Here is a 26164-nt window from a genome sequence, read left to right on the forward strand (position 1 = left end):
CATGACTGTCTCTGGAAGAAGAGTCACCAAAAGAACCCACCAAAAGAAGACAATGTGTGAAAATGTAGTTCAAAGTTCATGAGAAAGTAGTAATCATTGGATGAATGTTATAACTAAGCCTAATTATTTGACATATGGACTAAATTCTATTTGTTAAAAAAAATTTTAAGCTTTGGCATTGTTTGAAATTTCCCAAGAACTGGGACAAGAAATGTTAGCCTCAGTGTACTCCTTGTTGAATGAGGTCGAGTCTTCAGGTTGCTTCTGGGAAAATGAAATACTATTGTAGTAACCCATTTCACCTTCCCAACAACCTTAGGGTTGAGATGCCAGATTCCCCATGCCACAGACCAGCAGATCAAGGTCAATGGAAGCTAAGTCACTTTTCCAAAGTCATGAGCCAGGGAGTAGAAAGTCCAACCACACAGAACTTTTGTTGTAAATGGATTGTCATTGTTTTGCCCTGAGAGCATTCCTGTGCTGTGTATCACACTGAATACACAAAAATAATGAGCCCTGTCCCCTCATCAAATAATGTTTAATCTGTGTGTAGACAAAACTAACATGCCCCCCCAACTGCTATAGAAGGAAGTGTGAGATGGTAAACTTTTGCTACATATAGTGAAGAAGTATACAGTTTTAAAAGGGGTGAGGGTACATTCATGTTAACATTAGCTAAATATGGCTTGGGGGTAAAAACGTTGAATCCAGCATTCTTTATTTCTCCCACCCCTATTCATAAAAGAGGCAGTTGCAGAAACCGGGATGGTTAGCCTGGAGAAGGGAAGACTCAGGGGGAATTCGATAACTGTCTACAAATATTTGAAGAACTGTCATGTGGAAAAGAAATTAGATTTGTTCTATACGTCCCTAGAGGTGGAAGTGACAGAAAGAGTTCACCACAGTGTAAGGAAGGACTTTCAAACCAAACAAGAACCCCAAAGCTCTCAAAACAAGCCTAGGGCTCTCCAGGAGACGGACCCCTGCCTCCAGGACAGTGCAGCCTCTTCAGTGACATCTTGGATGTGGGGACTCGCGAAAAAAAATGGATGGCTGGGTTCCATGAATTTTAAGATCTCTTTGAAGGCTGATACTTTATTATTTCATCCATGATAAAATGAAATTCCTATTACTACTGAACTGCTTATAAAGTTCCTATCTTCACGAAAGGGTGTTTTCTGCCCTTAAACATTTTTTGGATAGCGTATCAGCAGCTCTGCGTGTTACTTCTGGTGCTTACTTGGTAATAAATAAGCCTCTCAGAATGCACTGTATTTCTTGTTCGCTCTTTCTAGGTCTCCAGCCATACACCAACTACAGCTTCACTCTCGCGGCTTGTACATCTGCTGGGTGCGCTTCGAGCGAGCCTTTTCTAGGTCAGACTCTGCAGGCAGCACCTCGAGGTAATTACAAAATACCCGTGATTTGGGAGGAGAAGTTTTCCTGTGGCATTTTGAAGAAAACTCTCCAAACTCTTTTTAACAAACGAGGAAAAAGGCACAAAGTCGATGGGTATGAAATAAAATAGTATTCTAGGTTTCCATCCTTCAGATGTAGTTCAAGTATAAGCCTCCCTAGTTAAAAGTTTGCTTTCAGTTCTTCAAATCTTTTAGATTCAGTTCTTCAAATCTTTTAGATTTAATAGCATATATAAAAGTCACTATTGTTGTGTACTTGGATATGAAATTCCTCCAAAAACCGAAAGTTAAATGTGTCTGGAATGCCTAATGTAATACACAGTGAGCTCACTGCTTAAGTGGGCTAAAATATCCATTGCCTTCTAGAACTTATGATCAAATAGACATGATAGAATAGGTGCCCAAACCTACAGGAAGGCAGAGAATCTAAAAGGTGATGTGCAGAAAGACCAAGTGAACGGAATGCTTGTGTTAGTCCGAGGAGGGAGTGACTACAACCCCTCGTGATATCCAGAACGATTTCATGGAGCAGTTAGCTGACCTCTGAGATGGAACCCAGGGAATGAGGATTTGGACAAATAACCGATGAAAGGAATGTCCAAACACAGCTTGAAGGAATGGAGAGTGGGACCATCACCTTAGCAGGCACATTGACAATATCGATCACATTTTAAATGTTAATTCCCCACGACACAGTGGTTTTATTTTAATTATCTATGCCAGAAAAGAGCATTTCCACAACTCCACAACGAGGCATGTTCCAGGGAGTACATTGAACCATGCTTTGTTTGTTTAATGGCAAGATGTGGGAAGCCATCTAAATGCCCATGAGTAGGGGAATCACTAAATAAATTCAGGGATATTCACTTTGTGGAATTTCACTCACCAGTGTAAAAAAAGGAGATTATCTGTACATATAAAGAGGAAGTTATAGAAGTGTGTTAATATATGGTATTTTATGTATGAAAAGCACACATAGAAAATACATATTTTTGTGGATCAATAAACGCATAGAAAAAATTTCAGGAATGCACAAACCCATCTGATAATAATACTTATCGGGGAGTTGGGAACTGGGCTGGGTGCTGTCATTTACTTGTAGGAGAGAGACATGCTCAAAAGCTTCAGCTAATGATCAACTAATTATTTTTTAGTCTTTACTATCGGCCTGTTTTGCATGTGGGCAAATAGAGGCATGAATAAGTTTCTAAACAGAAATTCAGTGTTAACTACCATCGTAGTCGCGTCCTGAACCTCTTGTCCATTTCTCTGCAAGTGAAAGGGATTGTTGTGCCTCAGAATATTAGACCTGAACTTCCTACCAGTAAATGGGGAATAAAATGGAAAATTCCACATAAGGGGCATATGGCTCCTCACCAGGAATTCACTAATGATGTTTTCTATATAAAGAATGCTTCATGTCAAAAAGCTTAGTGTTTCTTTGAAGGGAAGAAACCAGCAGTGGATTTTTTGGAAAGGTAAACTATCAAATGGATACTTTGATGATAATGGATAATTTCTAAAGGACCTACCAGCCACTTTTGGCTGAAACTCAAGCATGATAAAATAACAGGGTCTTTTTTGTCCAGTTGGTGGGTGAAATCCATACATTTAAATTCTTAGAAAACATGCATCTATTTTTCCACAAACCCAACAACATTTCTTGAAAGGGCTCAGATTTCATGACCTAAAAATTACAGCTTTCAACAGCGCAGGGGAGCATGAGATGAGAAATACTATCCTTCCTTTCCTTTCTCAGCTTTATGTACCTTTCTTTCAACACAAATAACTATGCAAGGGAGTAATAACTGAAGAAACGCGGATTTAGAGCCCATTTTCGGGCTGCGTAAGTGCCATTGGTGAGTGACGTGTATGTGAAATGAATGCAGTCGGCATGTTTACCTGGAGGGCTGTCAGGTGACAAATCACCAGTGACGTCCAGTTCTGTGTTTATACCGTAAACTGGAAGCAAACGCACCATTGTAAGTTAATAACCTGAGCACCACTAATTATAAAATGCCCATTTGAGTGAATGAGACGTAAACGGAGGGTCTGCCCTGTGAGTGTCCTAAGTGGGTGTGGGGAGAAATAGAAGAAGCCTTTGTTCAGAGCTGCCCTGTGCTAACAAAGGAGAAGAAAAGGTACCATGGCCTTACGGAGCAGGTGGACATAATTCTCCGCAGTGGTACCCTGACAGAAAATGGTGTTCCTCTAGCCAAATAGAAGGATGAGTTGGGATTGTCGCTGTCTTTTCAGGGTGGCTGCCACACCGGCAGGTTCTCACCCGTTGCAGAGCTCGGCCATCCAACACGGCGGCATGCTTTCCATCGCCACTGGCGATGCAGAAGAGAAAACGCAAAGATCAGACCTTCTCCATTTCGCTCCCGAGTCCTCTCCTCCTCCGTTCTTTTAACTGTTGAGCTTCTTGTAGCTTCTTCCGCTGCCCCTTTTGCACACGGCACTCTGCCGTCTCCCGGGAGAGCCGAAGTACTGGCTTCCCTTCCTAACAAAGGCTGAGAGCCACCATGCCACCAACACTCATGGAGGCTACACTCGTGGGTTTGAGGCCTCTGCTCACATTCGGGTGTTTTGCAACTGTTTCACCCTCAGTATTTCAGACTCGCCATGCACTTCCTGACGTGCGTTTCTCCCTGTCCCCTGTCTCAAGTGCCACCATCCCCTAATCGGCGAGGCCTACAACGTGACATACTTAACTCTTCCCTCTTCCATAGGCTGCAGGATACACTTCTTCATAAAATCTTATTCATTTTATTTTTTGATGTACTTTTATTGTATTTTTCCATTACCATTTGTCCCCCTTGTATTTTAAAATCTTATTAACTTTAAATCTTAAGGATTTTTTTTTAAATGTGTTCTTCCTTTCCATCCCTGCTGGTATGGCCTCAGCGCAGCCCCTAAAACGTCCCTGGGTACCTTCTGACTAACTAGCCCCCTGACTTGAGGCATCACTTTCCTTTTTCTCATACTCCTGTCCCAGTTCCTTTGCCTCTTCGGCCAGAATAGGTATATCTCACCTTAGTCAACTTCATAAAATCCTCCTTCCTTCCAGAAATAAAATCTCACACCTTCTTAGTAAAGCAAGATAGACCCCTCAGGTCTTCATTTCGGCCGATCTGCTGAGTCTTTGGGTCTTCCCCACGGACCGTTCCATGCACCAGGCATTCCGAGGTGCTGCCCACCCCACCGTGCTTTCTCAGAGCTCTAGAACTTTCTGTGGGTCCTCTTAGCCCAGACACTCTTCCCCTACATCCTCACTCTTCACCCCCACTTTTTCAATATTGGGGAAATGTTTCCCATGTTGTTCCCTTTGGACATTTTCCCTGTGGCTGCTTCCCCTTCTCCTCCACCCGCCCTCGCCCCAGCCTGTGTCAGGCACCCTTTCCACAAGCTCTGATGACACGTGACGCTTCCTTCCTTCAAAGCGTTTAACACACTGGGTCACGCATTTTTACTTCCTTGTTTGCTTTTACCACGATACTTTGGGGTCTTTGAAAGGTAAAGATTACATCTTTACTGTAACACCCACAATGCCCAACACAGAAGATGACAGGATGTTGGGTAGATGCAGAATGAATAAATTAGCGAAAAGTAAATGGTCCGGATGTCCATGCACCCCTGACATCAGTTACTAGAAAACTGGCCCACTTCACCTTCTTCCAGAAAAAAAAAACCAGTCTACAATAAATGTTGGGAATTTTTCTACTGGAATGAAGATGTGTAGAGACACAAGAGTGGGTCTATTACATGGCACTCAAGATAAACTGAAAACACATCCAGCAGACATTTTGCTTTCTTAGTAGCTAGGATGGCAAGAGACCCACCAAGGTGTCCTTCTGGCTTGTCAGTCTTAGATGCTCCATAGCTGACCGACTCAAAGCCATTGGCCTCGTGGCCCCATTTTCTTCCCTTGAGCCGCCTTAACCCTGCCCTTCCGTCATGCAGAATGGGTTTTCTGAGGCCACCTGAGACTGGGGCTCAGAGCAGGGACAGACCCTCCATCTGGGACTCATTCAGACATCTCACCTGAGGCAGTTTTGCTCTATCAAAGACTCCTTATAGCTGCCGAGATAACATTGTCTACATATCGTTATACAAGTAAAACACAGCCCCGGGTTTTCCACGTTTCACTGTCTTCTTATAAATCAAACCAATGGGTGCAGGGTTATCAGCATGAACAGAGCTTTGACCAGCCTGTCCAGATAGGAAACCCAACTTTTACTTAAAACATGAAGCAAACCCCAAATGTTGCTCTGTTCATTTCATTGACTCCTCCATATCCATAGGCTGTGTTAATGGGCTCAAACTGGAAACTAAGACACAGTCTTTTTCACATCTTGGTGATTTGAAATACATCCTTCAAGGTGAGAAAGACTTGACCGCAGGAATACGATTATGAATGGATCTTTATACTTTCTCTCTTTTTTTAAACCTTTTTTTAGTTTTTTTAAGATTTTATTTATTTGTTTTTAGAGAGAGGGGAAGGGAGAGAGAAAGAGAGGGAGGGAAACATTCATGTGTGGTTGCCTTTCATGTGGCCCCCACTGGGGACCTGGCCCACAACTGAGGCATGTACCCTGACTGGGCATCGAACTGGCAACCCTTTGGTTTGTAGCACGCGCTCAGTCCACTGAGCTACACCAGCTGGGACTTGTACTTTCTCTTAAATCAACAGATTAATGTCATGTTAATTCAAGTCTTGAATTAGTTGGTTGAGTCATCTGGCAGCTGTTGGCCAAAAAAAAAAAACACTCAGAAAAAAAATGTATACAATGATTTGTGGATATGTCTGAGTATCTAACATAGATAATGCGGACATGTTCCAGAAACTTCTAGAACAAATTGAATTACTTTCTTCTCAGGAGCAATTTGTCCCTTAGAAAATCAGTAAGTCTGAGACATTTTGAAATCAATCTTGATTCTTTCAAATCAAATGAATTGTAATTTCCCGAAATTTTTTCTTGAAAAGTTCCAGGATCTTAAGCTTAATGTTGAGTAACTCACACAGGAGACATAAGGGAACCTAATGTAGAAATCAGCTTTTAAGGGCCAAAGAAGAGAGTCGCAGTGTCTATGCAGAACGTTCCTGGGTGACAACGTGACGTGGTGGGATGGAGCTTCCTCATCACTGCTTCTCCACCGATGTCTGTGCATCTGTGAGAACACTTGGACATTTGACCTTGAAGGACAGTTACTGGTGTGCATATTTTACCCTCCATACAGACTGGCAAACTCCCTGCAAGAACGGGCCACATCTTAGTCATCTTTGTAATTGCTGGAACTGCCTAGAACGTTTACAGTAATTTATAGGATACCTATTTCCAATAAGTGCATTCAGTCAACATCTATTAGGCATTGTGCTCTCTGTAAAGACTGACGAATTAGACAGGGAAGACCCCAGCCCCAAGGAGATGACTTTGTACTGACGCGGTAGGGAGAAGTAGACTGTGCAGTCATAAGAACTTGGAAACGGTGAGAACAACAAAGAAAGAAGAGGACTAGGATGTTGGGAGTGTTAAGAGGGAAGTAGAAACCAGCATACGGTAGAGAGGAACTAGGCTGGGATCACTGTGTAGGGTTAGAGCCAGAGTTAGAGTTAGGGAAGGGAAGTCAAATAAGACCTCCCTGAAAAGGACGCATTCACATACATTTGTAACGAACTGTGAAAGTCAAATGCAACATTTGCTCACAGTGTCATGAGCAGAAGTGTTCCAGGCAGAGGGAAGGGAAGGGCAAAAGGCCAGAGGTGGGAAAGAACTTGAACCATTCCAGGGAGAGAAGAGAGTCTGGTGTGGATGGAGGGAACGGTGCCAAGGTCATCAGAGCCAGAAAATGTAGGGCCACACAGGTTATCACAAGGAGTTGAATCATATAAATAATTTTCAAAGGTCGTGTATTTTATAAAGATAGCATTGGCATGCATGTGTGTGTGTGTGTATGCGCGCAACCTTCTATAAAGATTGCCAAGAAATAGAGAAGGACAAGATTTAAAACATGGAGACCAGTTTAGAGGCTATGACAGGAGCCCACAAGGGAGAAAAGTGACTTGGGTCAGGAGAGGAGGCAGCACAAGACACAGAGAACAACATCCATTCACAGTAGAATCTGCAGGACTGGATGACAGATTACATTTTCGTGTGAGAGAGGTGAATCCTCAAGAATGATTTCTTTTTGCCCAATAAAATGGACAGATGGACAAGACTGGACAATGATGGACAAGATGGACAGATTGTAGACAGGAAAACCAGGATGTCAGTCATGGAGGTTTTAAGTTTTCTGTATATAATTAGTCATCCAAATAGAGGTAGCAAGTAGACAGATTCATGAGTCAGGAGTTCAGGAGAGAGTTTTAGTCTGGTGATTGGAGTTTGGGAGTGTTCAGCGTAGAGATGATACTGAAAACCACGACTAATTGGAGATCACCTAGGAAGTGGGTTTTGGAGGAGAGGAGAGGAAAGCAGAAGGGAGGGAAGAAAGGAGACAGCCCTGTCTCTGAGGATGACACCCCCTTGAGGTCCAGTAGGGGGAGTGGAGCCAGGGGGTGGGAAGGAGTGGCTTAGAAAGAAGGAAAAGAAACAGCACTTGGTGTTAGAGAGGCAAAGAGAAAGTATGGTTTGTTTGGTTTTTTTGGTGAATTGGAGAATTCAGGCAAATGCCAGGTTACATTACTTTCACATATTCCATGAGGTCTTGATTGCATTCAGAGTAACAGCCAGGTGAAGAGGAATTCCCCATCCCTTCCGGTATGACATCCACCTCTTCAAGGCAATTCAAAAATAAAGTAACTAAAGCAATAAAAATAGGTACCTGCATCCACTTATGCATTTCACCCCCAAATAAATAAAATGTCTTTTTGTCACGTGCCGTGAGATTTTTTGATCAACAGATAAAAGGGTCATAGCCCGAGAGGTGACGCTGAGAATTTGATAAGGCGTTTACTTCACCCTGACACTGAGGCCTGACTGAATCATTTCTGCCAGGAGTTTGGACGACACCGCGGCACGTTGTCATCAACTCCGCCGCCGTGGAACTATACTGGGGTCCGCCGGAGAAGCCCAACGGCCTCGTTTCTCAGTATCAGCTGAGTCGCAACGGAACCTCGGTTTTCCTGGGTGGCGGCGAGGAGCGGCGTTTTGTGGATAAAAACTTGGAGTCCAACAGCAGGTGAACTAAGAGCAGTCAGACAGCCGGATTCTTTAGAGTTTTCAGGCGTCCCTCCCACTGAAATGATATTCAGTGAACTAGCCCATCTCCCCGTGCCTTAGCCATTGAGCAGCTAGCGGATGCGGTCACTGATGAGGTCATCTGAAATCCGTTTCCGATGTCCACGACCCAAGTGCTGACTCATTACTTTAGTCTTCAACGTACACGGACTCCCTGGAAAATGCAAATAAATGGTCTAGATTGGGGTGTCAATCTCATTGTCACTGGAGGGCCACAGCAGCCCCCCGGTTGCCTTCAAAGGGCCAAATGTCATTTCAGGGCTGGATAAATGTAACTGCCACCTCACTAGGGGCAGGGAGCTCAGCGCTGCCGCTGGGCAGAAACAAGGTGCCAGGCGGGATAACACAAGGTGGAGGGCCGGATCCGGCCCGCGGGCCTTGTGTTTGCCACCTGTGCTCTAGCTGACATGCAAGCATGAGAATTTCTAAGTATATAAAATACACGAAGTATTAAACTTTAAAAAAAGTATCATACCTTCAGAAGCATGCCTTCCTAAACTAGCATTAAAAGAAATTTAAAGAGTTTTATTTTACATTAGCTACCTTTTTTTTCCAGCACAATGTTTCCTCTGCTCGCTGCACTATATATAGACATGGGTCGTTGTAGGGGAAAAAAGTCCCACCTATTTGCAATTCATTCCCATTCATTTCTCAGCAGAGAGAAAATGTATTTTAGATCAACAGATGTTTTATTGCAGAGAATAAAGATCAATTTACTTTTATTGTAGAGAATAGCAGATCCATTGAAAAACATCTCCCTCTAAACATATTTCCCTGAACTCTAACCCATTTAAACATGGGAAGATTAATTTGAATCCTCCACGATGCACCCGCGCACTCCAGGCCTCCCCTGAAAGCTGGAAGAGGAGCAGTGGGTTGCCAGTGGGGAGGGACAGAAATAGTGATGGTCTGGGGGCCTTGCTGTCCCTTGCTGCACAAACTACCAAGCCTATGGCTCAATTTCTGAACAGGGAGCAAAGATTTTGCAAGTTGTCACAAATTCAGTACTACACGATGGGTAGAAAAACTAGTCGTCCTTGTTCAGTTTTCCTGTGCATTGCCTTAGAACAATTCTTTTTGTTTTTTCCAATATAGATACATGTACAAGTTGAAAGCCACCACTGGAGGTGGCAGTAGTTTTAGCGGCGAGTACCTGGTCCGGACACCACTCCTGACACCGGAAGACATCCAGCCTCCGCATAACATCACAGTCACTGGGCCCGACTCCGTGTTCGCAGCTTGGACGCCACCAGGTAAAGAAACAAAGTGTGTGAGTGTGTGCGCGTGTAAACCACTTTAGAGGAAATTAATTGGAAGTAACATTGGATATGTGAAGTCAGTAAATCTGAAGGCCATAGTCTGTTTCTTGGAAAATATAAACAAAATAACGCAAACCACAGTTTTGCAGGTATGCGTGCATAAGTAGGTATGCATGTATGTACACACACATACATATAGAAAGATACAGGTGCAGATATGTAGACGAAGATATATAGATACACAGGTATATGTCATCCTGTCAAAGAAATACTTTCAGGCACCAAAGGCCAAAATGTCTCCTTAGTCATATCTATCCAAGGTAAGTCATACAGATCTGAATTACCTCGAACATTCATTTCTACAGGGCTCCCCAGCTTGGACCATTTATAATCCCTTCTGTATTAGAGCAGTGAAGGGGGGATTCGGAAAGACAATACCCCACTTTGCCCAGACGCCTTGGGTTGTGATCAGACGTGGTAGCTGAATTTTGTCTCTCCAAGCTGCATAGCCTCCGTTCAGCCACTTAGTCACTGGTGGCATGTTTGTGGTTTAGTGCATTGAGTGCATTATTACATTTTGATGAAAGCATCATCGTCAGGTAAGAATGCAGTCTAACTGTGTTAACACTGTGGAGTGAGGACTGGAGTGAAATCTGCTTGTTGTAAGAGACACAGGAAGGTTTGTTCCAGTGACATTTATCATTGATTAAGGTGTCAAATGCACTTAAAAGATAATGTGGTTTCATTTTTAATATCTAGCCTTAAGATGAAATTGAAACATAAAATTAAAACAAATATCTCTTGTCCCCATCAGAATAAGTTCAGCCACAGTTCAACACGGAACTGACAAAAAAAACTCATTAACAGCATTTTGGGCATTATCAGATCCATTCCATAAAATAATTAACAAAGATATTTTTCATTGAATTGAACAGTTATCTCCATCAACACAGGTAATATAGTCATAAAGATAACAGGAAGGCTTAATTAAAAATAAAACTTAAATTTCCATGAACCAACATCCTTCTGATGTCATAATAATCTAAGATCAAAGACCAAAAAGGGCCTGTTTTTTTTTTTGGTCAGATTCACAGGAGAAAGAGCTTAGAGCTTTATAAGCAAGGAAAATTTTAAGTTGTGCTAGCTATTAAATATAAATGATTTCATTCACCTTTGTTTTAAAACAAATATACAACACATTAAAATTAAACAAAGCCTAAAGGAATAAGCAAAAGTCAGCATTTGTCCTAAAGGGTGTCATCCTTACCTTAGGGGTGGGGGTATTCTTGATTGTGTTCTTCATTCCAAGGAGGGGAATGCAGGTCTGACACTGTGGGAAATAGATACATGCGCCTGTACAGCACTGATTTCTCCTTTCAAGGAGTAGCACTGCTGTCTTGCGACCCTGCAGCGTGTCCCTCTGCGGCCCTGTAGTCGTGCAGTGGGGTTCTGGTGCCACGGCGTGAAATGGGGCGGGGCAGAGCCGGCCTGACACCAGGTCCACCCAGCTGACCGGAGGTTTGTCGGACCGAGACCAGAGTCCTCCACCTCCAAACGGGGAAAGAGCACTGTGCCCGGGAAGTTCCGTGGCCCACCAAATGACCTGTCCTTTTGACATTGTCCCACACACAAATGACCGGGGCCAATCTGAAGGCTCCATGCGTAGTAAGGATCGGAACACCCCTTCCCTCTGGGACCGCCCGAGCAGGGTGAGTGCGGAAACCAGGACTCGTGTCCCAGTGCTGCCACCCGGGAGCCGCTGTGCACAAGCCACTACTCTCTGTCTCCGTCTGTGAGCCCCCTCCGTAAAACGGAGAAAATGACAGTGTCGGCACGCAGGGCTGGTATCAAGTTTGATGGGGTAAGGTTTACGATCGGTATTATCTGGTTCATGATATCTATAGACAGTGGTGGCTATTTTCAGATCATTATTTTTGCCTTTAGTTACTCAGTTTTTAAAAATGTATTTGCTCCAACATTTGCTGGGCCCCAAGGCCCCACGTTCGTAACCATAAAGCTGCCCACCACGGGACCCGTTTAGTCAAGACTTCGTTCATATTTCTCAGCATTTTTGCCATTTTGGGGGGTTGCATTCCACCTCATATATTTGTGTTCAATGAAAAGCGCTTCCGTTTAGAACAGGATCGTCGTGACATAAAAGACGACTTTTGCTTCTTTAATGGAATCTTAACTCTTGTCTACCTCAAGCTTTTGCAGAAGTTGCTCATTCCAGTCCAGCCCACGGATGTTGTGGAAATGCCACACGCACTAACTCTGACCACGTAACCAATGGTTAACAAACCTGTGCTCGCCAGACCTGTCAGTCTTTCCGTTTCAGGTGCACAAAACCCATTACAGAAACCCCATAATGTATGGAAAGATTAAAATCTTAAATTACTCTTTTTTTTTCCCCCGGTGCCTACAAGGATTGTGAACTCAGTAAATAGGCAGATGATGCTGACTGGTATATAATCTACAGCTGATTTTATTGGAAAGCACCTCATGGTGTGTTGTGATTCAGATAATAAAAATAATGTTCTGTCCCCGAATTGTCACAAATATATATATATATATTTTTTTTTTTTTAAACAGTAGGCAAACCACTTTGCCTTACCTGGAGGTTGTTTATTTGCTCCCAGCCAAGAGGTTTCCAGGCCTGCACCGCTGTCCCCTGCCTTCACGAAATGGTGATGTCACAGGCAGCGGTGAGACACGGGCCGAGCAGCCCACACTTGTGGTTTCGAAACCCGCATGAACCTAAGAACCCCCCGGGGAGCTTGAGAAAACATGAGTTATCAACCCAGAATTTACTGCACGAGAATCTCTTGGGATGGAATCAAGGAATCGGGCCCTTGTGAAAGGGCCCCCAAGTGTAGGAACTATGACACCCACCAAGCGGAAGGGGTCAGTTCATTCCCTAAAAACACAAACCAGTGCCCCTGGAATGTCCAGAGTCAAAACAGTGGTGACATTGACTTCTGCTGTCACACGTATTGTTGTGTGGTCAGTATGGACAGAGGGGCCTTACACAAGTAAGTTGCTCAGAGAGCAAATCTATGCAGCTGCTTAACTACCAAAAATACATGGGCAAGTAAATGTGTGTTCAGTTTACAAATTATTATTTCCGTGTTATCTATAAATTAAGCCTTTCTGTGTGTTTATAAATATTACTAGTGAAGGGGATAAGGACTCCAGGGACCAAGTGAGATTGTTCGGGGGAGAATAACTGTGATATCGAATGCAAACCTGATGTATAGTGATTGACATTACTTGATTACACATGCCATCCATTAAGCTCCTACTGTGTGCCAAACACTTTGATGAGGGTTTTTCCTGCCTCACCTCAGTTCATTCTTGTGTAAACCCTGGGAGACAGGTGATACCACTGTCACCACATTACGGTAAGGAATCTGACTCTCAAAGAAGTGGTATCACGCACTCAAGGTCACATAGATGAGCCAGGATTAAGGTTCAGGTCTTCCCTCTTTCCTGACTTCGGCTTAATTCCTAAATCCCAACTAAACTTTGTATCTATTGCCTAAAGTCCCCCAGATTTATGATGAAGCAACTCTGCTTTTTGAGTTAGCAGCCCAGAGGGCTGGGCCACAGAACGAGGTGCTGGTGAAAACCAAAACATTGTAGAAGAAATTTTAATTTTTTTTAATTTTTTATTTTTTTGCTGGACATGTATGACCACAAGAATTGTGAATTCCGAAGGGGAACTAGCCCCCTGGCATCAGGCCTGTCCTGGAGTGTGACGTCCTCACCTGCCCCTCCAACAGCCCAGAGCAAATACACATGACTGTGCCGAACTCGATTCCAGTGCAGGAAGGTTTCAATGAGGTGGGAAAGGGAAGACTCATTTCTCAAATATCTCCCCCCCCCAAAAAAAACAAAACCTAAAGAGATTATTCCAACTATTTTAAAGCATGTTACACATTCTCTGACCTGTGAGGTGAACCCTGGTTCACTTTGCCTCGTTATTACTCGATAACTGTCAGTAGTAGCATTCACAAAACACTGGAAACTCTAGAATATCAAGATTTCAACTCACGTGCATATAGTTTGTACTTCCAAATCAAATGGTGTGCAAACACTATTTCCATGTAAAATGTTGACTTAGTTGACGGAAAAAACAAAATGCTATGCTTCTGTATTATATCGTTCAGGCACCTATAAATAAACTTTGAGTCTTCTGCTGTTTAGAATCATTCAAACACTTGATTTTCTACAGAAACTCACCCCTCACTCTGCACTAACTCCATGCTACACACACACACACGCACACGCACACACACACACACACACGCACACACACACACGCTTGGGTATATATTCCTTCCTTAAAGACAAACAGAACACACACAAACAGTTTTCCAAAGACTAGGTATCATCTTACAGATGCTGAATTTCCCCGTTTCAGAAAAAGTACTATCAGTTTCCATGTGGCATCCCCCCTCCCCACTCAGTTTCTGTGTTTCTGTGTGGATGTGGACCAGTTGCACACGGGTTCTGAACCCTCCGTTTCTCGTCTGCGAACAGGGCATGGAATGCCTCCCGTGCACTGCGGTTACGTGAAGTCAGAGAAGTAGCACGGTAGAACATTCAGGGAGCGCTGGGTCTGTGGGGGACAAAACGATGCAAATCTATCAACAAGGTAGGCCAGGTTAGTCTATTCCTAAACACAACGTCTGCGCACTCTTACCAGCTCTGCACCTCGGGTCAGGACTTGTGCGTGGACACAAAAGAGACCAGAGAAGGCACGTTCCCTTAGGGGGTGAAACACCACAGCAAATGCAGAAGCGAGCGGGCACCTTGTGGAACATAAATGGTCTCAGAATAATGCAGATGGGTCTCCCTGCTGTTTGTGAACCTAAACACTCAACATTATTTAAGCTCTGAATGCAATAATGAGCCTTTCTCATTTATCAAGGCGATGCCTGTAGTTTGAACTGTGCTGGCCCTTAATCATGTTCTAATTAACGGTGTCACTGCATCCAACACACGCTCTTTCCCACTAAAGGTGCTGAGTTATGTAGGCTTAATGCATGATATCGAAACGCCGGTGCCTTTCCTTCCACATTTACCTCTGAGTCCATTAAAGAAAAGAATTGGCAACAATCCTTCTACCGGGGAGATTTCTATTAATATTGCTTAGGTATGTAAATGCTTTTTATTAATCAACTTTCGATGGAAAGGTAGCTAGCCGCCGTAGGATCTGTCTATCGATACGAGGCAACTTGCGGGTCAGTGAGCTCACTGCTTGCAGAGTCTGAGGTCAGACACTGCCCACGTGAAGTTGAAACGGGCACGAAGGTTTCTAAGAATTCATGCTGCGTGGATCGGGATGAGTCAACATCAGCAACCGTTTCCCTTCCTCACACTTGCCATGACCGAGTGGCACGCAGTGGTGAGTGTCGGCAGAAACGTAAAGCTCGTGTCCCTGACTCGTGGTTTATTTGCATTTTTTGATTGCGACATTTAAGTTCCACTCTTAGCACATTCCCATGATAGAATAAAACGTTATCAGCGACATCACCACATTATGCATTCGATCCTCAGACCTTATTCATCTCATAACTGAAATACGGCACCCTTGCGTTTATATGTCTTTTATGGAAAAATAATGTCTGTGCAGGTACTTTGTCCGTTTTTTAAATTGGATTATTTGGGGGTTTTGTGCTGTTGAGTTGTATGACTCCCTTATATATTTTAATATTTAACCCCATGTGGTTTGCATGCATTTTCTCTCCTTTTGCGGCCTGCTTTTTTATTTTGTTGGCGGTTCCCTTTGCTGAGCAGACGCTCTAGTTTGCTGCAGTCGCGCTTGCCGGCTTTTGCTTGTGTTGCCTTTGCTGTCAGTGTTGAGTGAGTTGATCTTCCTCTACTGAGTTCCACTACGTACTGGGCATTTTTCTGAGACAGTAACACACATCTCAGCTAATGCTCAGTGCGACTCGCAGTGTGGCCCGTGGCTTTCCCTGCGTTACTCATGAGACACTCAGGGTAGGTGTCAGAAGCTACTTTCTCCAAATTAGTCATCACAGAGGTGTCAGAGCCAAATCACGATGAGTCTGATTCCAAATTCCATGGTCAGAACCACTGGGCTGTATTTTTCCCTTATTTTCTATGTAAACAGTGCTTTTCTGCATTCTACTGCGAGATAGATCAAAAGCTGAAGGAATTTGCTGCAGATAATAGCGAATATGAATGAGGGCCAGAGTGATTGGAGGGTAGTCCATCCAATGACCCAGCAGGGTCACTGTGTTTGTAGCTAAAACCCTGTGGGGTGCAGTTCATGTGCCTTTGGCTAGATTTAGTCACACACTCATTTTTACTAAAATGGAAATGTTTGCCGAGCCCTAGTAGAAGCAAAGCACGATGCTGGGAGCCATGAGAGCTATAAAGAAGAAGGAGGCATTGTCCCTCTCTCAAGAACCCTGCTATCTAATAGGGTCAAGTGCTTGAAATCATAACTGTTGTACAAACTATGCACAGATGCATGTTCTAGAGGGTTCTGTTTCGCTTCCACACCGCTGAAAGGACATAACCAAGATATCCCTGCCTATACACAGGAGAATTTAGGCTGATTTGTTAAAAGTGTTACCTTAAACACAACCAATGTTTTGAAGTGAGTCAGGCTATCACACCAAATTAACAGTTTTCCTCTTAGAGTTGTTCCTGCCCCAGCTCCTAAAAAAAGGTTTAACAAAAGGGTTGATTGACTGTCCCATTGTAAAGTATGCACCTGCTGTGAAATGAAACCACCGAGAGGGAAAAAAAAGTTGAATAATTTAACTTTTTTTATTTGTAAAGATAATCAGGGTTTTTCTGATTACATCTTAACTTCATAAATGTTAAATAACCTATCAGCATCTAGTTGTTGTAAATTATGAAAAGGAGCATTGCGAGGAATATTAACCAACGAAACCCTTGTTCTTTGGTGAACAAGAAAATGTGTTACGGCAGCTTGTCATTGTGTGCCCGGTAAGTCTGACACCAAATAACAAAACTGCCATTTGCACTTAGGGTAAATTGGTTCACTTGAGCTTACACGGCTGCTCTTGGTCTGACATAAATTTATGAACTCGGGAACTAACCGAGTCACGGGGCTCCCCAGCTGGCTTTAGCAAATGTGCCCATTTCATTTCATGTCGTTGTCAGAATACCAGGGGGCTTGGGCGGCTCAGACTCACCGCAGATGGCGCAGGGTCGGCAGGGACACGGGAGCTTTCATGTCACCGTCCTGCAAATGATGACAGGGGAGGGGGCCCCCTTTCCTAAACGCATGTCAGTGTGCGACATGCTCACAGCTTCGAGGAGCAATTTCTGTTTCACCACCTCCCAGGTATAGGCAAAGGACATTTATTTCCCGTGAACCGAGATGTGAAAAATGTATTTTCCAGGTTCGTGCTTTGGCCAGGCAAGTTCAACCCCAGATCAAAAGCGTGTCTGTATTTGAAAAGCGGTGGAGCGCCCTCCTGTTCCCTGGCCCCCTGGGAGTCCTGCCTTTTTCAGCAGAGCACTTTCTGGAAGCACACCAGCAGGTGCAGGATGAAGACATACAGCGAAGGCGACCTCAGGCAAAGGGAAGGGAAGAGCACTCCACGTCACAGCTGAGAATGGGAAGCAGAGCGTCTCCCCAGGAGTGCGACTTGATCGTGCCCACGTGCACGCAAAAATTAAACTAGGTGACAAAATACCGTTACAGAGACGCTTACCTGGATGGACATAGCATTTGTTTGGAACTGGAAGAGCAGCTTTTACACGAAAGCTGGGTTCAGGAGTGTTTGACCGATGTAAACATGGTCATAGTTGTGCGTTTTATTTCGTTCTGTCCCCTCTAATTTGGTTTGGTAGAGATGGCTGTCATTTATAAGCACTTCCTGTGCGGCGGGAATATAGGAAAATGCCGTGCATGGGTCTTCTAATTTTGTCATCACGGCTCTTTATGGGGTGGCTATTGGTACCATCCCCACACATAGGAACATACTGGCATTCAAAGAGGTGAGGTCATTGACCAGGGGCAGATAAGCTCCGAGGAGGGATACCATCTGTCTCACTCCATCCAGTGGCTAGTCTCATTGGCATATTTTTCAGAGGTGTGTTTGTCAAACTTTTCTACAAGATCCACCCTAGGGATAGAGGAGATGGAACAAACATTCATTCAACCAACCAGCATTTATTGAGCTGTGACTTGGTGCTACAATCTAGGCATGAACACTACATTGGGTGGGAAATTTTAAAAGTCCCTGACTTTTTGAAGCTGGCATTCTCATGGGATAAAATGAGGTCATGTATGCTGCCTTGCATGAAACAGGAATGCAACAAAATGTTTTCGTGTGTGCCGTTGCCGAGACCACACAGAGACTTTCGAACTGGTTTCCTTACCTCCTGTCTCATGTTTTCAACCCAGCATTTGCCTGCCAGCAGGATTATCTTCCTAAAAAGATAGGTTATGTCCTGGCTGATGTAGCTCAGTGGATTGATCTCGGGCTGCGAACCAAAGCGTCACAGGTTCGATTCTCAGTCAGGGCACATGCCTGGGTTGCAGGCCAAGTTCCCAGTGGGGGCCACATGAGAAGCAACCACACATTGGTGTTTCTCTCTCTCTCTCTCTTTCTCCCTCCCTTCCTGTCTCTAAAAATAAATAAAATATTTTTTAAAAAGGTTATATCATGTTAGCGCCTTCAAAATCTCCTTGTTATTGATTGTATATAAAGTCCACGTTTCTTAAAGAAATAACCTATCAAGTTTAGACATCGTTTGAGAGAGAAGAAAGCAGGGTGCACTCCAAGAGTCTTACTCTAAGGATCTTACTCTGTGGCCAGTGGCGTAGGGAAGAAAGTCTAGAAGAACAGGTCTGGGAGTAGAAAACAGAGTAATTCTGTTTTGAGCCTGTTGAGGTCTTTGTGAAGTGGGCTATTTAAAATACAAATTGGAAATACAGGAGAAACAGAAAGCTGGAAATCAGAATTTAGGAATCAATGAGAGAATAACAGTAATTTAAGCTACCAGGACAAACGCACAGTCGGTCTAACTAGGAGGCTCCACCTTTAAAATAAAATCTCTCCCTCTGGATTCAGCACAATCGGGCACTTTTCCAAGAGAAACATGGGGTCTGTCCTTCTGCTTATGATCCATGTTTCCTTCAGAGACTCCTCCTTTTCTTCTGCCTCACCCAAATCCGCGAGCATCTCTGGTGTGTGTAGCTCTTTTGCCCTTTGTGTGCCAGGGCTGTGTCTGCAAGCGCAAAACCACACCGCCTTCCTCGGCCCTCGCCTCTCAGGGGCCGAGTCCTGTGCTGTAGATGTCGTTGTTTCTGTAGCAGAGTTGAACTGAAGCACTACAAAGGTAGAAAATCAAACCCACAAACGTTAGAAGCATCCGTTCAATGAGAGAACTTAGTGGGAAACCTTATTACATTCTCCATTCAAGGCCCATTCCTCTCCTCAAACCAGTGTATATGTCCTTCATGACCAAATAAAACGTACAGGCATTTAATGAAATGGATAGATTATGAAGAGGCTCAAATGACAAGACTTTCATTCCTTAGGAAACATGGTGGAGAATGACAGTTTCTGAGCCCAAATTTCCTACGTATTTAGACCCATGAGTCTCCCTGACAGAGTGGCCTGTCCTGGCTCAGTAACTAATGTTCTGGGAACCCACTAGGCAGACTAGGATGTGGAGACGTTATGGGCCATTATGTCAAGAATCCATGTCAGACTGCATGCGTACGCATTGCCGACAGAAAAATTATTGTCACAAGCAAAACTGGTGGGGTTTTTTAATGTACTTTAAGAGTAAGCAAGCCTAGAAAAATATATGACACCATTTCTAATTGTCTTGTGTGTTTTAGGAGGTAAAACATGCCTTCGGTTGTATTTGCCCGAAGAGCATACCTTTGAAAAGAACTATCGTACTTCATTTTTTAAATGGGCAGTGCCCATTGCTTACTTTTGGAATATTCACTTTGATTTTTTTTAGTTTCAGTTTCATGATGTGAATAATTGCTCTATGCAGCACTAATATACCTTTATGATGCAAAAGTTTAAAGACATGTTGTTCTTGTAAGACAAACAGTTGTTGACCGTTCTGTACAGTGTACTCACGTTTTCTCTCTCTCTCTCTCTCTCTCTGTGTCTCTCTCTTTAAAGGGATCCTTATCCCCCAGATGCCTGTGGAGTTCAATGTCTTACTGAATGCTGGGAGCGAGGCACCTCTCTCCTTCCCTGCGGGTCACCGTCGGTCTGTCCTGCTGGAGAACTTGACTCCATTCACACAGTATGAGATCAGGATACAAGCATGTCAAAACGGTGAAAGTCTTTCAGACACTCGTTCTGGCCTTTTGTGTTTTTATTTTAAGTATTTTACTTTAAAAAGAAGAAGAAGAAGGAATAGATTCTCAATTCAAATACGAAGATGAACATTTCATTTCTTATTTGTACTGAGCTATTTACCCAGAAAAATCAGAGCCTGGTATTGAGTACAGCATTATGCATTTCTGCACATTAAATCATGAATATTTAAATACATTAAAATAGTGGTTTTGCAAAGTCTTGTTTTATAAGGCCCTTTAAAAGAAAAACACCTAGACCACAAAGGCATCACTGGTAATATGAAACAGATTGGGTATAATAGGAAATGTAGTCACCTTGGTTCTATTTAAATTTCATTCAGGAGGGGCTGGTGGAAAAGAGGACATTATTTAGAAGTTGGATTACACTCAAATGAATCATAGATATTTAAAACTACTTCCCCAGCTCCTATCTCAGGTACATAAACTGTCGCCTTGAACCCCGCGGCTTAGACCAGTGGTCAGTGAAATCATTGTCCATCGGGGTGGCCTTCAGCGGGAGCCTCACTCGGCCCCTTCATTCCTTCAAATGTTATAAAACTCCCAGTTTGCTCAGAGAACAAAATACATAACTCCTGCTGGTGTGCAACATTACTTCATCTCAGGTCAGAGAAACGCCCCGATCTCACACTCAGCGTGCAGCTGGAACCCCTGTGCGGCACGGCCCTGAGGGATGTCTGTAGGCAAACGAGTACTGGTTCCCACCCACAGAGCTGGTTAGGACTGGGCGTCAGTGTCCGTCTGTGTCCTTCCGAAGTTCGGACTCCTTTGCCCACTTCTCCGTACAAACCAGAGCAAGGCTTGGTGGTCTGAAGGGTGCGGGGGTCCCCGACCCAGTCTCCAGCAGATCAGCATGGACACGGCTTTACATGAACGTCCTCTTGATCCACATGTCACACCAACGCCTGCCTCGCTCGGTCCCTGAAGCCACGCTCTGAAGGCCCAGTGTCCGGGCTAACTGTTGGGGTCCTGTGCAGTGAGACACGGTCGTTATTCTTAAATATTGGCTGAAAAAAAGATATTCACAGCATTTAAGCTGTTACACAGGTCACACGCTTAAGAAATTCAAGCACGCTGTCACGTTGCTGCTGCAATGGCTACAATAAACTAGAGAAACCTCAGTTCAGACAAGCATAAGCTATATTGGTTATGCCTGTGTGAAGATGTGGTTAATTAACAGATTTTCCAAAAATGATTCTCTATTTACCTTTTCGAATTCTGTAGAGATTTATAGTACTAGTCTAAAATATGTGTAGAAATGTGTATACGAAAGTTCAGATAAAATGATTTTCATGACATCTTACCATCCTATATGCGTAGGTCAGCCCCTTCCCTGCTTGAAAATAATTACTAAAGGCCTTGATTTTCCTTTTCAAGGGAGCTGCGGGGTCGGCAGGAGGATGTTTGTCAGAACACCGGAAGCAGCCCCCATGGACCTGAGTCCCCCCGTTCTCAAGGCCCTGGGGCCGGCTTGCATAGGGGTGACGTGGAAGCCGCCCGGACAACCCAACGGAGTCATCATCGACTACCTCATTCACAGGTAACGCTGGCTGTTGCCGTGGGTTTTACCTGTGGAAGAATGCGGACTGTTCTAAAACTACAATCAAATCCATTTTGTCTCCATAAGGGAAAAGATGGGAACTCAGGATTTTTGGAGCACCTGCTAGGGACTCAAATTGGTACTGGGAACATTTACAAACATTTACACCTTATCCAAGGGATAAAAGCCTCAACCACAATGTACCGTTTTTCCTTGAGCGCTGTTTGAAAGACGGGACCTCAGAGCCACCTGGGCCTTCCCCTTGGTGAGGCGGTAGCACATCCTAGAGGCTCCCTGACCCGGAGGACGTGGTCATTCCAGAGGAGGAGCGGGTTGGGGACAAGACTTCTCATATTTATGTCGCCTACCACGTGAGTGTGGGAACGGCTGTTTCTCGTCCTTAAAAGCTGGGGCGTTTCAGCTGCAGAAAGTGTCTCTCCGCTCTGCAGTCCCCTCTGTTTCGCTGAGTCTCCACCATGCTGGCTGGCGGTGTTCGCGCAGCTTCTTTTCACCGCGTTGTGCGGAACTGACCCAGTGCACCCACCTAAAACAGAGAAGAGAGGGGGAGAGGGGAAGGGAGGAACGAGAGTGAGGAGAGGAAGGACGTGGGACGGGCAGAGAAACCTAGGGAGACAGACCAGAGGCCTTTTGGCCTGAAGGGTTATTGCGCTCCTTAATCATGCCTTCACCCAATCAACATGGACATAGCTTTAAATTCGTATTTTCTTTAAATAAATAATGAGGAGGAGGAGAGGGAGAGAGACAGAGAGGGAAGGGTTGAAGAAGAGAAAGAGAATGAGAGACAGACAGACAGGGCAGGGGTGGGAAGAAGGTAAAGCAGAAACAGTCAAGGGGGCAAAGCACCTGTCACACCCCTCTCTCTCTCCCTCTCTCTCTCTCTCTTTCTCTCTCTCTTTCTTTCTTTCTCTCTCTTTCTCTCTCTCTCTCTCTGTCTCGGTTCAGGTGGCTACAGCAAAAACACCATAACCTGGTGGCTTATAAACCACAAACATTTAAAATTTCCCCCACTCTGCGGAGTCCAGGTTCCAGGTGCTGGCCAACTGAGTGTCTCACGAGCACCCACTTCTGGTGTATAGTGGGCAGGCACTTCCCCGTGTGCTTCCTGGGTGGAAGCAGCTAGGGGGTTCTGCAGGATCCTTTTTGTAAAAAAAGGCCCCACTCCTGAGGCCTCCATTCTCAGGACCTCATCACTCCCAAAGGCTCCAGCTCCTGACACCATCCCATCAGGGTTCGGATTGATCAGGAATTGGGGAGGCGGCCCAGCCAGTCCCCACCATACCGCTAAGATGGAGAAGACCACACAAGACAGACACGGCAGGTGCAAGCCGTTTGCAGACGGAAAACCCGGTTCCAAAAGCAGTGCATTTGCATCAGGCACCAGAGGACAACACAGGTTTCCCCAGACCCTCATCCCCACTGTGGCACCCTTTGTCACCCTCTCCGGCACCTTCACACTTTGCCTCCGGTGGCCCAGCGCCCTGAGCGCGTCATGAAACTGAGGTCAGGCTCCTCCGCAGCTTCGGAGAGTGCAGCGTCTCAGCTCAGAGCAGTCCTCAGTGCCCAGCTAAGGGTCTGCTGGAGAATCATGGAAGGAAAAGCACTGTCCCGTTTCTGGTTACGCAGGTGGCAATGCCGAACGTGGGCGAGCCGAATTTCTTCCCAGCCAACCTTAATGTGAAGAATCGTACTTCTGATTCCGATCCACATGAACGTGTAAAAGTGGCTCATGCGGACTTAGATTTTACGCTGAGCACATCCGTGCGGGCTCTAAAATGCCCATCCTCTTGGAATAGTTTTCTTTCATCTCCTTAATGCTAATTGCATGAGAAAACCACATCCAATTCCTATTCTGAATGGGGGGGGGGGGGGTGGGGGGGGGAATAAAGTATCTGTTATAAACCAGGATGTGGCTTCACTCTGTTGGTTTTGTAAATAAAGCTCATGATTACGGTGGCCATTCCACGGCAGCGATAGAGGGGGAAAACAGGAAATATAATGCAGAAATCCCGCTTCAATGAAAAATACTGTAAATTGAATTTGACAGCATTTGATGGCATTTGATTATTCCAGTCACAGCCAAACAATGATATAAAGAGTAATATGAAGCAGAATGTGTTACTGCCTGGCGGACTCAAAAGCAATAAACCTTCCTCCAATGTGACACAATCACTTCACAATCATAATTGTAGCCTGTTTGATACCTCCGAGTACAGGAGAAGGGCACTGACTGACACAGATACATTTTGTTTTTTATTTAAAGTGAAATGAGAATGGCGCACTGGGGCTCCAGATACAATCATTATACTCACCTACATAGGCATGAATCACTCGGCGGTTATTTCGGCTGAAGTTTAAATGGGCTCAGACAACAACAATATCAAATTTTTCTTAGATAGCCGCAAAAAAAAAAAATCAGGAATTTGTAAGGACAGGAATGGAATGTAGGCAGAGAGTTCTTTTTCATTCTGGGACGGCGCAGAGCCCCTTGCATAGTTACGGCTGCAGCCTGCCGTATTTCTGGGGAGGCGGTGGCATGTAATTTCTGCGCCATCATTTGCCTCCTGTCTCCTCCATCCCCGCCGAAGGAAGCGCAGTGAGCTCAGGCCCAGGACAGCGTTTGGCCGCTGCAGATACTGTCGTTGAGTTGCGGGAAGCCAGCTCGCCAGGACCGTTTTGAAACTGATTGTCACTCTGTTCCCTGTTGTCTCCGCCCCCAAAGGATTTCTCCTCGGTTATTCCCTTCTGTTGTTCATGATGCCATCCTACTAAAAAGTATCTGTCCCAATAAAGAGGTGGGATGTGTATGACTTAAAAAACAAACAAACAAACAAGCCAATAACCCAGTATGGACAAGACTCTCAATGCGATTGCTCCCGTTTCGTTTACCTGCTAATCGATACAGCTGTCCCTCCCTTATCCAAGGGGAGTATGTTTCAAGCCCCCCAGTAGATTTGCAAAACCACAGATAGCCCCAGACCCTACAGTTAATCATTTTTTCCTGTACACACATATCTGTGATACAGGTTGATTGATAAATTTGGCACAGGAAGAGATTAGCAACAGTAGTAATGAAATAGAACAGTTATAACACGATGCTGTAATAAAAGTTACAGGGTTGCGCTCTCTCTCGGTCCCCCTGTGAAGGTGTCTTACCCTACTGCACCCAGCTTTCCCAGTTAAAGGAGCGCTCCGGGGCCTCTCTCCGGGCCGTGCGGGCCGCCAGCACCGTGGCTCTTGCGCTTCAGGCCGTGAGTCCGCGAAAACGAGGGCGACTTGAACACAAGCGCCGCGGACCCCACGGCAGTCAATCCGATAACCTAGAAGGCTCCCGAGTGACTCGCCGGCTGGGGTGCACCCCTGGGCGAAGGGAGGCCCCACACCCAGGGCAGGCCAGGGCGAGACAGCACAGGGCTTCACCCCACCGCTCGGAGCGGCACAGACTTTAAATCCCGGGGGCTGCTGATCTCTGGAATTTTCCATTTAATACTCCTGGACCGCACCTGGGGTCGGAAGCAAAACCCCGGAGGACAGGGACTTCCGTAGTTTCTCTGGGCGACTCTGTGGGTGACGTGTGAGTCACGGGAGAGGAGAGTCCCTGTAACTGGGACAACGTTTATGCTGGTGTTCTGCAGCCTGCTCACCACCAGGGCACAGGCAGGGCCGTCTCGGGCGCCTGCTGTCTCCTCGTGGTATGTGTGCTTTGTACGATGGAGGCTCTTCAGCATCCACGCTGCATCTTACATCCGTAACCTCGTGGATGGAAAAAGCCCATCTACCGAGCCCCACTGCCACCTCCAGAGGGGACCACAACGCCCAGGAGGCCCGGGCAGAAGCCGCTGCTGGCCGGGTGCGCAGGGACGTTCCCCGAGAGGCAGGCGCTGGGAAGCCAAAGTGCTCGTGAGCCTCGCTGTATCGCGGCAGTTGCTTCATTTCCCTGGTCTGGAGCTAGACCCGCACTACCTCCAAGGCATGCCTGGAAGTCACCACAGTGTAAGCGGGACGGAGTCTTCAGAATTCCAGAAGGTCTTTGACGTTTCTCCCCGTGACACCGGAGCACTGCACACTCCATGATGCTGCCTCCTTCAGCCCCCACAGAGCCTTCTGTGAATCCCCGGCGTCTCCCTGTCCTCTACCCTCAGCCCAGCTCAGGGGCTACATTTACTCCCACGTGCACCGCCGGGGTGGCCTCCCCACCGTGTGACCACCCGCTGTCGAAGGCCCTGTGCTGAGTGTGTCTTCCTAAGTACCACTCTGGAACTTGATCTTGCTGGTAACTCTTTCGTATCATGTATTACACGTACCCCGTGGTTTTCACGTGCATGATT

The 26164-nt window shown here is 45.2% G+C and overlaps 1 protein-coding gene across 1 annotated transcript in view; it reads left to right on the top strand.

Moving 5' to 3' along the window:
- The window catches only part of USH2A (usherin), a 511215-nt gene that overhangs the window by 410334 nt on the left and 74717 nt on the right, over positions 1 to 26164 (top strand). Inside the window, exons 56-60 of the mRNA XM_028531335.2 lie at positions 1296 to 1403; positions 8417 to 8600; positions 9755 to 9912; positions 20079 to 20237; positions 21656 to 21818. Of these exons, the coding sequence (XP_028387136.2) occupies positions 1296 to 1403; positions 8417 to 8600; positions 9755 to 9912; positions 20079 to 20237; positions 21656 to 21818 (772 nt within the window). The remainder of the gene's footprint in view (positions 1 to 1295; positions 1404 to 8416; positions 8601 to 9754; positions 9913 to 20078; positions 20238 to 21655; positions 21819 to 26164) is intronic.

This window comes from Phyllostomus discolor, chromosome 15 (assembly GCF_004126475.2).
Source record: "Phyllostomus discolor isolate MPI-MPIP mPhyDis1 chromosome 15, mPhyDis1.pri.v3, whole genome shotgun sequence".
NCBI classification, from domain to species: Eukaryota; Metazoa; Chordata; class Mammalia; order Chiroptera; family Phyllostomidae; genus Phyllostomus; species Phyllostomus discolor.